Here is a 14291-nt window from a genome sequence, read left to right on the forward strand (position 1 = left end):
AAGGGGGGCGCGGGAGAGAGCAGGGGTGAGGGAGGGACTCTCCCTCGGGAAAACGCAGCGAGCGTCTGCAGGCCAGTTGTACCAGAAAGAATTCTGGTTCTGAAGTTACTAGGTCTTTCTTTATAAAGTCACAGTAAAACACAAACTTACTTTTTAAGTGGAACGTAGAAGGGGCAAATTTACTTCCTAAAATAAATGAAAACACACCTCAAAGCCCGGTGTGCACCCGCGACAAAGAACAGGACAAATCACAGGCTAATCAGCGTCTGAACGAAGCTCTCTGTCAGCGCAGCGTCGCAGGCCTCCCACACGAGCAGCTCACCGGAAGGCTTTTCCGTTTGTATGTCGGGAAAGGTGGTCATTAAACACTTGAAATCCCTACTGACTTTATTAGAGACACGATCATCCTTGCATACTTAGATTATAATTATTCTGTTTGTCAGAGGAAGTTGATATTTAGTTTAGGGAAGTACTAGCCTTACAGGATTTTTAAAAACTTCCCCGGGACCTGCACTTGCCAAGGAGTATCTGGAGCTGTGCGTAAAGGGTGTGCAAACCCACGGAGGAGGCTTACCGAGCGTGCAGGGATCCAAGACCACTAATCCCCCCCTCAGCCCTGTCCACACAGGACCCTGACACCCTCGTGGCTCAGCCCTGTGACACACCATCACTCTGCTGGTGCTTTTGATAAGAATTTAAAAATTACAAAATTTTAAATTTTAGGGACGCCTGGGTGGCTCAGTCTGTTAAGCATCCAACTTCGGCTCAGGTCGTGATTCTCGCTGTTAGGGAGTTTGAGCCACGCAGAAGCCTGCTTCAGATTCTGTGTCTCCCTCTCTCTCTGCCCCTTCCCTGCTCACGCTGTCTCTCTCTCTCAAAAATAAACATTTAAAAAAATCAAAAAATATAAATAAAAAACAAAAATTTTTAAATTTTAAAAGTTTAAAAAGCACCACCCCAAGGTCACCATGAGGCAACATCAAGCAAAACCATACTAAGAGGTATTTTACAAAATGACTGGCCTGTGCATGGCAAAAACGTCAAGGCCATAAAAGAAAAACAACAAACAAACAAAAAAAACACCTCCAAGCAATTATTCCAGAGTTAAAGGACATCACAACCATGGCCCCAGGTGTCATGCTAACTGAAATAAGTCAGAGAAAGACAGATACCGTATGATTCACTGAGACGTGGAATCTAAAAAAAGAACAAATAAAAACAAAGCAAAAAAAACACTCTTAAATGCAAAGAACTGGTGGTTGTGGGGGAGGGGAGTGACAGGTGTTGGATAAAGAGCATGAAGAATACAAACCTCTAGTTACAGAATAAATAAGGCAGAGAGATGAGGTACCGTGGGTAACACAGGTGAGGCACGCAAACAGCGGTGCAGGCTCACGGGCTCAGTGGCGCACACACTTGCTGAATCACCATGTTGTACACCTGACGCAACACTGTCAACTACACTTCAGTTAAAAGAAGATACTAAAAAAGGGGAGAGAGAGAAACATCACCAATAAATACAACCTGCAATCCTGGATGAAACCTGGGACCAGGGGAAAAGAGATTTCTGGCTCAGAAGAACACCTGGTAAACTATGAATAAAGTCTGTGGATTCGACACGACTGTCCTATGAACGCTAATTTCCCGACGTGGGTCACGAACTTGTTATGTAAGAGAATGGCCTCATTCCTAGTGACGTGGCATTGCGATGAGCAAGAAAGAGCTTGAGATGTTTCATGGTGCAAAAAGGTGGTGCTGTCCCAGCGCGGGGACGGCCCCGTGGGCAGAGAGAGCGGCGCTGGGGTGGTGAGGAGGGACCGTACGCGGTCAGGCCTGGGTCAGGGTGCCGGAACGTAAGCTTCCGAGGAATTGCTGGACGCTGACAGCAGGGTCTACAGGACCTTGGAGGTCAGGCTCTTGCCGAGATGAGGCTGTTTTTCGTCTGTCAAAGCACGTGAAGGCGGCCGCGAGTTTTCGGCAGAACGCCACACTGCGCGTCTCAGGTCCTCACCAGCGGGAGTGTCCCCCTTGCCACCAGTATTTAGAATTAAAAGGGGCATCGGGTCTACCACACACTCTCAAGTTGCTCAGAGACACAGGTGAGCTGGAGAAGTGGAGGAGGCAGATGGGGTGCTGCACGGTGACCGGCGGGGCGGGGGACAGCTCCGCGGGCCAGTGCTCCGCTCTGGTCGCTCTTCCGCGGCCAGAAGCTAACCAGCCAGCGTAAAAAGTTACTGAAACCAAACTGTGACCTTGCGGTGGACCTAACTCTTCATGGGTTTGCCGTCTGGGAGACGTGGATATCAAGTCAGTCACTCGCCCAATAAACATGTATTAAGCACCAATTATGTGCCTCGTTCGAGGACCTGGGGACACTGTGGGTAAAAAAAAAAAAAAAAAAAAGCCCGAACCCGAAGGGAAGTGAAGCGACCCCAAGGTTCCTGGCAAATCCCCACGTCACTTGCCTGTCACTTGGCCGTCTTGAACTCAGCATGTCCGAGGCCGAGTGGTCTCCCGCACCGCCACCGAAACACCCAGCCCCCCACTCTCCAGTGTCCTCTGGCCTGGACGCGGCCGAGTCAGGAACGCGGTGCTCCTGATGCCCCACCAGCTGCACCCGGTCCCCCATCTGGCTCAGGACCGCGGAAGTGCCTCAGGGCCCCTCGGTCTCTGCCCGTGTCCCCCTCCCCGCCCGGACTGCCCCGGCCGGTGTCTCACAGGTGCCCCTCACCCGCCCGCAGACTTGGCTTCCAAACCCTCCCTGGGTCACATCACACCCGATCACCACACTTCAGGGGCCTCTGGTGGCTTCTGGAAACAAAGAGCCCCTTCTTTCCCGCTACTTACTTAAATGACCTCCTTGCAGGGAATTATTTAGGACACGGCTGCCTCTGCGACCACATGTGCGCCCCGTGAAAGCCGAAACCACGCCTGCCCTTGCACGCCACTGTGGGCACACGGTGGGCATTCAATTAATATTTGTTTAATTACGCCGCGAAGCAATTAAAATAATTACTGTCTGGCCCTGGCCGGAGAACGGAGCGTGGGGCCGCCGGGGGCCCGGGGTGGCGGGAAGCACGGGTGAGGCAGGCCTCAGAGTCCGGGGGACACGCAGGCGGGCAGCTGGAGACGGGCGTCGGGGGAGGGCACGGCGCTGGTCCGAGGCAGCTGTGCACCCCACGCCCGCCCATTAGCGTCCTCTGTGCCCTGGAGGGGCGCTGGGGTTCCCCCGTCCTCCCCGGGGCCCCCCCGTCACAGAGACCGCCACAGACACCACGGGACACGCAGGCGGCGCCCTGTCTTGCTCAGCGTCCCTCTGCCCCCTTCGCGCAGGGGCAGGGGTGCTCAGGGAAGATTTCGGGGCGAGCTGCTTCCAAAGGGGAGAGAGCGCAGCTGCCGTCCCTGAACACGTTCATTCGTTTCATTCTGTGGGGGCTTGGAATCCATCGAGCGTATCAAATTGTGGCAAATGATTCTAGACTACGCCTCGCTTCAAACTGCTGACAGGATAGAAACATCAATGCTGTGCTAAAAATAATAATAAAAAAATCTCGCAGTTCCGTTATTTCACATTTAAATTAACTTCCTTCACGGGTCTCAGAATTCTCTGAAAAGCACCATCTCGTTCTTGCGGCCACCACTGGAGCGCTGGTCGTGTGAGCCAGCCCTGCATGCTCTGCCTGCCACACGCCCCACGGAACTTCTGGGCTCCGTGGCCAGCGGCCAGAGCTTACAGAAGTCCTGTCCCCACACACGGGGCTTCTCCCCCTGGGCACGAGTGCTGTCTGGGGCTGGGGGGGGCACCCTGTGGACTGTGGGGTGTTCACAGCATCCTGGCCTCCACCCACCGAGGCCACCCCCCGTCCCACCTCCCTACCCTTCTCGGTGCCGTGACAGCCAGGACCTCCCCCCCCACACACACCACACTGTGCAGACACACCCCTGGCCCCGTGCCAGGTTTCTGAGAGGCTCTGTCACAGCTCGGCCAGACATCTCTCCAGGATAAGAAAGGTATCATTTGGACACAGCTGTGAATGTGAAGTATGTGTGGGGGCTCCTGGGTGGTTGTCAGTTGGGTGTCCGAATTCAGCTCAGGTCATGATCTCACGGTTCGTGGGTTCAAGCCTCACATCAGGCTCTGTGCCGACAGCTCAGAGCGTGGAGCCTGCTTCGGATTCTGTGTCTCTGTCTCTCTCTGCCCCTCCCTGGCTCGTTCTCTCTCTCTCTCTCAAATTAAAAGAAAATTAAAATAAAAAACTGTGGATGTAAATGAACATCAGGCCTCCTGGTGCCTTGAGGTCTGGCTCCCGGCTCAGGAATGGATGTTATAAGGTGCATCTGTGTAGCTTTCCCGGCCTCCCTTAGCTTCGCGATTTCAGCGGCTCTTGCCTTAAGTGCCATTAGGACGATCTGCTGGGCCTGGCAAAATGGCAAACAGATGCCTCACCTGACAGGCTGAGAGCCACTGATGGCCCGAGAGGACCACTGCAGCGTCTGGGGAGGATCTGGTGTACAGAGGGTGACCCCCCACCCCGCCCTGGTTCCTCACTCTGCTGCCAGCAAGGCCTTCGCTGGTCTGGCTCTTGGGAGGCCCCGACCTTCCCGCGGAGCCTGGTCCTGGCGCCGGCCGGCTGTCCTCCAGCAAGTCCGTCCTCCGTCACCGGGGCCGGGTGGGGAGGGGCCCAGTGCAGGGGGCGGCAAGTCACACACACACACACACACACACACACACTTACCGCGGGTGTTAAAACCTCCCGGATCTGCGTCTGAAGCAGGAATAACTGCCACAGACTGTCTAGGCCACAGAGAGAGGGCAGCAGCCCCCCATTCCCCTGCCCTCAAAGCCCTGGGGACCGGCCAGGGCCACGCGGGGACAGCCAGCTCTCATCCAAGGTTTCTAGGACAGCCACCGGCAGCTGCAGCTGGAGGCGAACTCGGGGGGCCCATGTCCTGCTCCCCCATCGGCGCCTGGGAACCCCAGGCAAGTCTGAACCAGCCGGAGCCTCTGGTGTAACCTCCGTGGAAACCAACACAAGACGGGAGCACACCGGGCGCCGGGGGCTCAGCCGGTGAGGCACCTGCCTCCCGAGTCCCCCTGAGGTCAGGGTCACGGCTGTGGGACTGAGCCCCGCGCCGGGCTCCGTGCGGACCGTGCAGAGCCCGCCCGGGACGCTCTCTCTGCCCCTCCCCCCCCCATAAACAAACATTAAAACAAAAAAGAACCTTTAAAAAGCATAGAATTCCATCTGATTGTTCGATTGTCCTTCTAGGAAGTTAACCTAAGGAGGAAGGAAATCAGGTAACTACAGGTTCACACGCGGGCGGGAGCGCAGGTGCCTGAACAGACGCCGAGACGCGCGGGCGGGGGGCGGGGCCTCGCCGGCGCCGCTTCCGTGCGGTTCCCGAAGGGAAGGGCCGCCCGGAACCCCTCCTCGCGCGCGCCCGGCGTTTCGGGGAGAGGCTGCGGGGACGACGGTCCCGCGGGCGGCGCCTCTGTCCTCCTGCTCTTCCTTTAGGGTCCACGTGTCCGTTTACTGTAGTCGGGGGGGCCCTCGGCGGGGGCCGGGGACCCCGGGGACCCCGCGCGCCGCCCTCACGGCCCAGCCAAGGTGGCGAACCAGACCCCTGCTCCGCAGTGTCGGGCCGCGGGAACGACCTGCTCGCGGGCATCTCTGCCTTTTTTGCGGATTTACCCGGAAGACGGTCCAAGCGCTGCATCTTGAAAGCCGCCCCCCAGGCCCCACGGCCTCGCGGAGAATCCGCTCAACAGCAGGGGGGCTGCCCCCGTGTCCCGTCTGGAGCCTCCCCGCCATCCCGCCGGCCGCGCCCCCTAATCCCGCAGGCCGCGTCCCTAATCCCGCCGGCCGCGCCCCCTAATCCCGCCGGCCGCGCCCCCTAATCCCGCAGGCCGCGCCCCTAATCCCGCCGGCCGCGCCCCTAATCCCGCAGGCCGCGCCCCCTAATCCCGCAGGCCGCGTCCCTAATCCCGCCGGCCACGCCCCGTAACCAGGCGGCCACACCACGCTTCTGCACACAGAACCGAAGGCACTACGGGGAGACCCCTTCGGAGGGGACCCCGGGGCTTTGATAAGGAGCCTGGTGGGGACAGGCCTCCCCTACGCCCAGCAGGTCGCCACGTTACTACCCGTCTGACCCCCCCTCCTGCTGCGGGAGACGATCGCTCCAGGCCTCCCCGGGGTTCCCGTGTAAGGTGAGTCTGGAGGGACCGGTTTGGGGAGCGGCCACCCTGCTGGCGCTCACACATCGAGCCCAGAACCCCCATCAGACAGCTCTGGCCTACTGTTTCGGGGCCCCCACACACCCTGTCCGTGTCTACACCGCCGGCACTCACGCGCAGCCGCGCACAAATACGCACACAGCTCCCGTGCGGGCGCGCCTCCCGGGCGCCTGCGGACGGGTGCGGGGCTGCGGCGGGAGGCGGGCTCGCCCTGCCCTCGCGGGGCCTCGGGGCCAGCAGGGGGCCGGGGCACCACCACCAGCTACACGCTTCCTGGTTCATCCCGGGTGAGAAGTACTGCAGACGCGAAGCGCTGGGCACGGGGTCCTGGCGGCAGGCAGCGGCCACCCCCTCCGGGGGTCAGCATCCCTCCTCACCGGGGAGCTGCAAACCCACCCACAGTGAGACCCCACCTCACAGCTGTCGGAACAGCTAAAAACGACGAGGAACAACGAGTGTCGGGGAGGACCTGGCGCACAGGGAACCGTCCTCACTGGGGGCCAGGGTGTGGACCGGCCGCCTCGGAGGAGAACAGAAACTCAGCTACTGGTTATTTACCCAAAGAAAGCAAACACTCATTCAAAAGGACATCTGCAACCCAGTGTTTACTGCAGCCTTATTTGTAATAGTCGAGATAAGGAAGGAACCCAAGTGCCGGTCAAGCGATGAATGGATGAAGACATGGTGTACACACACACACACACACACACACACACACAATGGAATATAATTCAGCCATAAAAGAATGAGATCTTCTCATCTGTAACAACATGGACGGACCTGGAGGGCATTATACTACGTGAAATAAGTCCGAACAGAAAGACGAATACTACCCGACTGCCCGTAGATGTGTAAGCTAACAAACAAACCAACCCCATAAACATGGAGAAGAAAACGGTGGCTGCCAGAAGGGGGGGGGATCACAAATAGTGAAGGGGACGGGGAGGTCCCGGCTCGCAGTCAGGGGTCGAGGACATCACGGGGCGGAAGGCACAGCCCGTGGAATACAGCCGTCGGTGTTGTGACCACGCTGTGTGGTGACCGAAGGCGGCCACGCCTGCGCGGGCTCCGCATCACGTCCAGACGTGAGACTAATGTAACACTATGTGCCAACTACACTCGACAACAACAAAAAGGAAAATCACATGAATTTTACGAAGTTTGTCTCAACCTGAAATACAGTCTTACAAAGTGTTTTGTTACGTATCATATACTTGCTCTAATCAGTGTGTACTGTATTTTAGGACCGTGTAGGCATCCAGGATAGAACGCACCCCGTCTATGCAACGAACACTTAGTGCTGGTAACTTGGTCACAAAGTGCTGCCTTATAGAACCCCCTGTCACCTTAGCCAAACCCACGGTCCCCCCTGCCCCCCTTCTCCCCTGTAAAATGTCCTGTAACAGACAGCGGTCCTGAATACCTGCAATCGCCCGTGCAAGGTAACAGGTACCAGGACAACCTCAATGAAGAAAACAAGCCCTTGAAAGCGATTCCCATCCAGGGACCCTGGGATATAATGTCCTCTTAACTTTGTAGAAACTGTCACCTCAGGGTGTTTTGACTAAATCTGGTGCTTGATTCCAAGTTTGCTTTACATGAAGCTCTATGTAAGACGAAGCAATACAATCAAATGCTAATAAGAAACTATTTGTTTTAAGTTGCTCCCTCAAAGAGGCAAACCTCAAACTCCTTCATTTCTCTGCAGCATTAACAACGTTTTAACTCACATACCTGCGTGATTCTTTACCACTACGTATGCCCCCCACACACACCGCCGCTGGCAAACAGGACAATGGCAGGCGCTGTCCTGGGTTTACTCACCACCGATCACCCAGAACCCCGCTCTCAGCACCTGGCACATGATAGTTGCTCAGTAAAGGGAAGCCTGGGGGGTTCAGTTGGTTGAGTGTCCGACTCTTGATTTCGGCTCAGCTCATGATCTCACGGTTTGTGAGATCGAGCCCCACATGGGGCTCTGTGCTCACAGTGCAGAGCCTCCTTGGGATTCTCTCTCTCCCTCTCTCTGCACCACCCTCCAAATAAATAAACTAAAAACAAAATGGACTTTTTTCTTAAAGCATGGTACTTGATTGATGCTAAATGCACATTTTTAAAAGAGCCCTGAAACGGAGGCTCATTGTATAACTGACAGCACATCAGGGTCGAAATTGGCACTAGTTTCTTCCTTAGGAGCTGACGCAACAGTGATGTGTCCAGCAGTGGACGGCCACGTGGGCCCAGGAAATGCAGCACCCAAAGTAGTCAGAGCTCAGTAGTCCGTTCAGTGGGGGCCCCCGCCTGCCGGACGGCAGACAGGCATAGCGCAGGCCCCCCCGAAATCCGCGTCCATGTTCTCGCGTGTCCCTCTGATCCCCAAGAGCCAGGACGGGACCCTAGCCTGACATGAGCCTGCACCCTCTTTAGGACGGAAGCTCTCTCCCCTGGAGGCCGGGCTTCGGGAGCCACCTCCCCACAGGCGGTCTCTGGGCTCCCTCCAGCACCCGTGCACACCCACTCGACGTTCATGTCGTTGTCCTGTTGTTATAGAGCCAGGCTTCTTACGCCTCCCCCGTTCAACTCGAAACTACCTGAGGTCAAAGAGCGTCCTTCCTTACCTACCTGCACCCTATCCTGAACCCCGCATGCACTTGGCACCCTGAAAGTGCTCGGTGTGTCTGCCGAACTGGCCCAAATGTCCCTCCATCGACAGCTACTTGCCCAGAGGACCTCCCCACACCATACAGTCAATTCCAAACTAAGATGCCAAAGACCAAAAACACAGGGAAAAACAAGTCTAGCAGGTGACTTCAGAACAAAAAGTAGAAATTCTAAATCTGTTAAAACATACCTTTGAATTCCTTTAACATGTGCACGGGGCGCCTGGGTGGCTCAGCCGGGTGAACGTCCGACTTCAGCTCGGGTCATGATCTCGCGGTTCATGAGTCCGAGCCCCTTGTCGGGCTCTGCGCTGACAGCAAGGAGCCTGCCTAGGGTTCTCTCTCTCTGCCCCTTCCCCACTTGTGTGCTCTCTCTCAAATTAAATAAATACACTTAAACAAACAAGCCCACGTGCAAGTAAGCCGTATGAACTACTCTGCAAAGACACCTCGCAGGGAGGGTCCCGATAATGCTACCTCTTGACGATCTCTGGTCTGACTGCACCTGACTCCCTCAGGCTTCAGCTACAAAGATGAAGGTGCGGCAAAGGCGCTGAACAGCCAGTCCCCTTCCATCCGGTGTCATTTCAGCAACAGACAACCTTCCATACGTGAAACTAACTCAAACCTTCCCTACTCCAAATAAATTAGAAATGCTTAAATATCACCCGAAAAGGGAGTGAAACAAACAAACACACGCAACGGAAGGTTTTAGGGCTCCTCCATTCCCTAGTCTAGGGGACATATGTCATTCCTGCGCAGGGAGAACAGGTACGTCAGCAGCCAGCACAGGGCCCACCCTGCCCGAGGGAGCGGAAGCCCTGAGAATTCCTGGGAGAAGTCCCCAGAGTAGCTGATGGAATCCAGACATAAAGCCCAAACAGGAGATCGGAGAGGCCAAATCAGAGGTTTAAACGGGGCTCCGATCGCCTGAACCACCCAAGGATGTGAAGCCCCCAGCTTCCTCGGCATCGCGGGACCCCAGAGTGCCCTCGCCACTCCTCACGGAGACCCGTGACTGCGGGGGGTCTGCTGGTGGGCAGCTGGGAAAACAGGACAGTGGGTGGGGGTGGGGAGGCACCCTGGGCACAGAGCGCCAGCACATATAAATCCCGGGGCTCCCGGTGCCCTGGCCCGTGTTTACCGAGCTCTTATTCTCTGCACAGCAACATCGCCGGCGAGGGGTGAGGCGGGAGGAGGAGATGTTCAAAGAGCGTCAAGGGACACCCGCTCCCAAGCGGTGGGCTCCGGCCAGAAGCTTGAGGGCCCTGGCTCTTTGCTGTGAATGGCAAGCCAGACCTGAAGTCTCTCTTGGGCTCAAACCTTTCAGCATATCCGTTGCAACAATATCCCCTTTCTCCCCGAGGAGAAGGTAGATATTCAGGGGGGACGGAACGACACGCCCCACGGATGTGAGTGTCATCACTGAGGACCTGCTCTTCTTCCCTTGAGAAGACTTCTCCGTGCTCAGGACCCCTGCAATCTCAGCCGACGGAGAGGACACACGCCCATCACCGTGCGTCAAGCAGGCCAGGTGCTTCCCAATAATAAAAACAACGTCTCACTTGTACCATCGGAGTCTCCCGGCACCCAGGGCACGGGCGCCCATGCGCCACCAGCCGCCTCGCCGCCACGCCAGGCAGCTGCCCATATTCACTCCATGCGGCTCGTAGAACCACGTTAGCGGACAAAACCGTTTTCAACAGTGTTGTAAGGGTACATGCCTGTGTCTGTGTATTAGGTAAATTCACTCTCAGGTTTTTATTCCTCTTTCCAACATAAGCCTGTATTGGACGAAAATATCTTCATGTTATTGCCTTTGCTTTTTTTTCTTTTTTTTAACGTCACAACATCTAATTCCATCAACCTGCCACTGATTCGTAGGCAGCTGACCCGGCTGAAACTGCAGACTGGAGTCACCAGCAAACGAGCAGTGGTTTTCAAATGGGCCACAGTCGCCCTGGGTGTCCCGGGCCGGAGCGCCCAGTCAGCTCTCCCGACTCCCTGCTTCCCTTATGCAACCTCCCTCCCTCTTGGGAGCTACTCAGACTCCCCACCTGTGTCCCCAGGGTCTCCCCCTTCACCCGCACCCCAAACCTGAGCAGTGTGTCCAGTCCAGGCCCCTCCAGCTGTCTGTTCCAAGCCAATGCCGCTAAGTTGGACCACACTGCCCACCACGTGCCCCGTTTCCACCAGCCTCCCTGCCTCGGGTCTTGCTCCTTCCTTTCTGTGTGATCTAGACATGGCTGACACGTCAACCTTCCAGAAGAACCACGATCACATGACTTCCCTGTTCAATACCAACTGAGGACTCCTTAGCCGGGCGGCGGGGCGGAGAGTCCGGCTCCCTAGGCTGTCCTGCAGGCAGAATGGGTTGCGACACCCCACTGCTCCCTCCTACACCCCCAGAGCCCGGAGGCTCACTGAAACCTGCAGAGTGTGTCTGCTGCCCAGACTGTCCCTCCCCAACGCAGGTGCCCTTGGGCCCCCACTCTGCACATTCAAACCGCCCAGTGCTCCCAAGTCCGGCTGGGAAACGTCTCATCTCCAAAAGCTCCCCGTGACCACTTTGGATGGAAGGGACCCTTCACTCCTAACTCTGATGACACTTGTTTATTTTTTTTCTCTGCTAGGCACCCCACCCCATGGCCTCCCTCCAGCAGGCCCCCTCCCTCCCCTGGGGGCTCCCGGAGGGCTGGCCTCTGACTGTGGCCTGCACCCCGCTCTGGACCCAGCACCAAGCCGTGCCTGAGCAACACCCAAAACTTCCTTGCACCCAGCCTGGGGGTCCCCCTCCCATTCTGGGGCACCCCATCGCCAGCCCTGCTCCCCAACTAAAACGGAATTTCCCTGCACCCATTGCAAAGCAGGTCAGGATGCCCACTTATCAGGACCCATTTCCATTTTCAAAATCTGCCAGGACGAGCACAGTGGTCACCGACAGCGCCCAGAGGGCAGGTCGGCCCGCGGGGGCAGAGGGCGCTAGCCGGGCAGGGCCGGGATGCCCCGCGCCGCCGCCCGGGTGCCCGCTGCGGAGCGGGGCGCCCCGCGGCGGCGCAGGGGGTGGGGGCGCGGGGCGCCCGGGGGCGGGCCGCGCGGGGACGAGCCGCGAGCTCCACCCCGGTCCACCCTGTTGAATCCCGGCTCCAAACTTTTCCCCGCGCCCGCGCAGATGCCGGGGGGGGCGCGCCCCGAACACGAAAGCGCGTGGCAACCGGGGAAGCCGGCGAGGGGGGGTCCCGGGACCGCCAGGCCCGGATCCGCCGCGGGGGCCGCGCGGGCGCTGGTGCTGATGCTGGTGCTGATGCTGCGGCCGGGCCGAGGCGGCGGCGCGCTGGGGCCCTCGGAGCGCGGGGCCCGGAGCGCGCGGGTCGCCGGGTCCCCGGAGCGCCGTCCCCGGAGCGCCGGTCCCGGCCGGGCCTGCGGGCGGGCGCGGCCGCTACTCACCCGGAGGGTTGACCGCCGCCGGGGTTGCCATCTTGCCGGGAGGCCGGGCGGCCGGGCGGGGCGGAGGGCGGCGCGGAGCCGGGCCCCGGAGGGCGGGCGGGCCCAGGCGCCGCCGCCGCCGCCACACAAAGGACGGCGCGGGCGGGCGCTGCCTCGGCTCCCCCCCCCCGCCCGCCGCCGCCCCGCCCCCGCCTCCCGGGCCGGCCTTTGTCGCGCGGCGGGGGGCGCGAGGGCCGCCGCTCCCCCGCCGGGGCCGAAGCACCGCGAGACTTGCGCCGCGGGCCGCCGGACCCCCCGCTGGGGGCGCGGCGGGGGGCCGGCGCAGGTGCCCGGGCCCAAGGGGCGGGGCGCGGCGGCGCGGAGCAGGGGGGCGGGGGGGGGCGCAAGCCCATTAAGATTCCGAGGGAAGCGGTCCTCGGAGGCGCGGGGAACAAAGGCGCCCAGTGCGGCCCACTTAGCATGCGGGGGCCGCGCCCCGCCGCCGCCGAGGCGCTCGGTCCGCGCGCCCCGCTCCGCCTGCGTCCCTGGCCTTCCCGGGCCGTTGTCACCTGAGGCTGCTGCTGCGGGAGCCTTGGGGACACCACCAAACCGAGAAGTGACCCGATGTTTTTACACGTTTGGGTCTACACAGCCTGGCGAGACGGTTAAGCCGCACGGAGCGCGGGCGCAGCTCGCTTTCCCACCGGGATCCCCGGGAAGGATCATGGCTCTCAGGAGGCGGCCGCCACCGTGGTGTCCGTGTGCACGGCTTCCAGGACACGCCCCGGGGGCGCCGGCCAGGGCCACAGGGCCCCTAAACTGGCGCTTTGCAGAAACGCCAGCCGGTCTTGCATCGCTCCAAAGAAGGACTGGGGGGAGGGGTAGAGACCCGGTGCTTGGGAAGTATTTTCAAATAAGCGTGGTCGTTGGGGAGTATTTGTCACTATTGATCTGACTAATGGGCGCGTAATGATACTCATTTGGCTATGGATTGGGCAGACGTTGAAGGTGGGCCAGGTGCCAGCCAGGTGCCTCGCAGAGAAGGAAAGCCACGGGCTCGTCCCCTAGGCCTCCCCGCCTGGGGGTGGGGAGCGAGGGGCAAGAGGAGATATTTGCACTCAAGAAACACACAGCCGCCTGGGGGCCTGGGGTGGGCATGGTGGTCACTGCTGAATGAGTCCGGCAGAGAGAGGGTGGAGTGATCCAGAAAATGAAAACTAGCCTTTGAAGAAAGGAGCAGGATGTGGAGAGGTGGGCGAAGGAGACATTTCAAGTGACGATCAAAGCCTGTTGGCGTTTGGCAATGAGATAGGACAGGCCTGGGCAGGTCATGAGAGAAAGACCAGCCCGAGGACAGCTGGGCACCCCCCCTTCCATCCCTGCATTCGGCAGAATGTTCCGGATTCTCCCAATATGAAGCCAAGTGAGAACCCAGCCTCTTTTCTACGTACCCCGGAAGGCAACACGCTCAAATACCCACGTGCACTTAATAGCCAGTATGTACCTGACTGAAGGCTTCCTAAGGTAAATGGAGGTTCCCTCGCTCACTCCACACCAAACAAGGTCGTGAATGTCCCTGCCGTCTAGAACCGTGCCCTTTGGGGCTCTGTCCGCTGGCCCATCTCCATACATCACACCTGCGCTCTCCAGCCTTCCACGCCCCTTAGAAGACAACAAGCTCTTCTCCTTAGGGTTTCCCCATCAGCCGCACGCAGCCTTGATATTGTCTGCTCGCAAAAAGATGTGTAATATTCCCTCTAAAATAGAAAATTGTAGCGAACGTGACTGTCACATACACGCGCGCACTTAACACACACATGCATAGTTGTTGACAAGCTTTCCTTCCTTACTGTGCTGAGGGCTGCCGCCCATTTCCTAAGTGTTACTCTGCAGAAATCTTTAATCCTTCTTTTCGCATTTGTCTGGGCAGCACGTGGCCAGCTGCTCCAAGTCGGGACACTTCCACA

The 14291-nt window shown here is 58.7% G+C and overlaps 1 protein-coding gene across 1 annotated transcript in view; it reads right to left on the bottom strand.

Annotated features, from left to right (window-relative positions):
• Positions 1-12388, bottom strand: part of ARNT2 (aryl hydrocarbon receptor nuclear translocator 2) — a 134771-nt gene extending 122383 nt beyond the window's left edge. The window contains exon 1 of the mRNA XM_039257583.1: positions 12346-12388. Within this exon, the coding sequence (XP_039113514.1) occupies positions 12346-12376 (31 nt within the window). The 5' untranslated portion in view covers positions 12377-12388. The remainder of the gene's footprint in view (positions 1-12345) is intronic.
• Positions 12389-14291: the final 1903 nt, after the last annotated feature.

The sequence above is a fragment of the Hyaena hyaena genome, unplaced genomic scaffold, assembly GCF_003009895.1.
Source record: "Hyaena hyaena isolate Hyena2069 unplaced genomic scaffold, ASM300989v1 scaffold_13, whole genome shotgun sequence".
Lineage (NCBI taxonomy): Eukaryota > Metazoa > Chordata > Mammalia > Carnivora > Hyaenidae > Hyaena > Hyaena hyaena.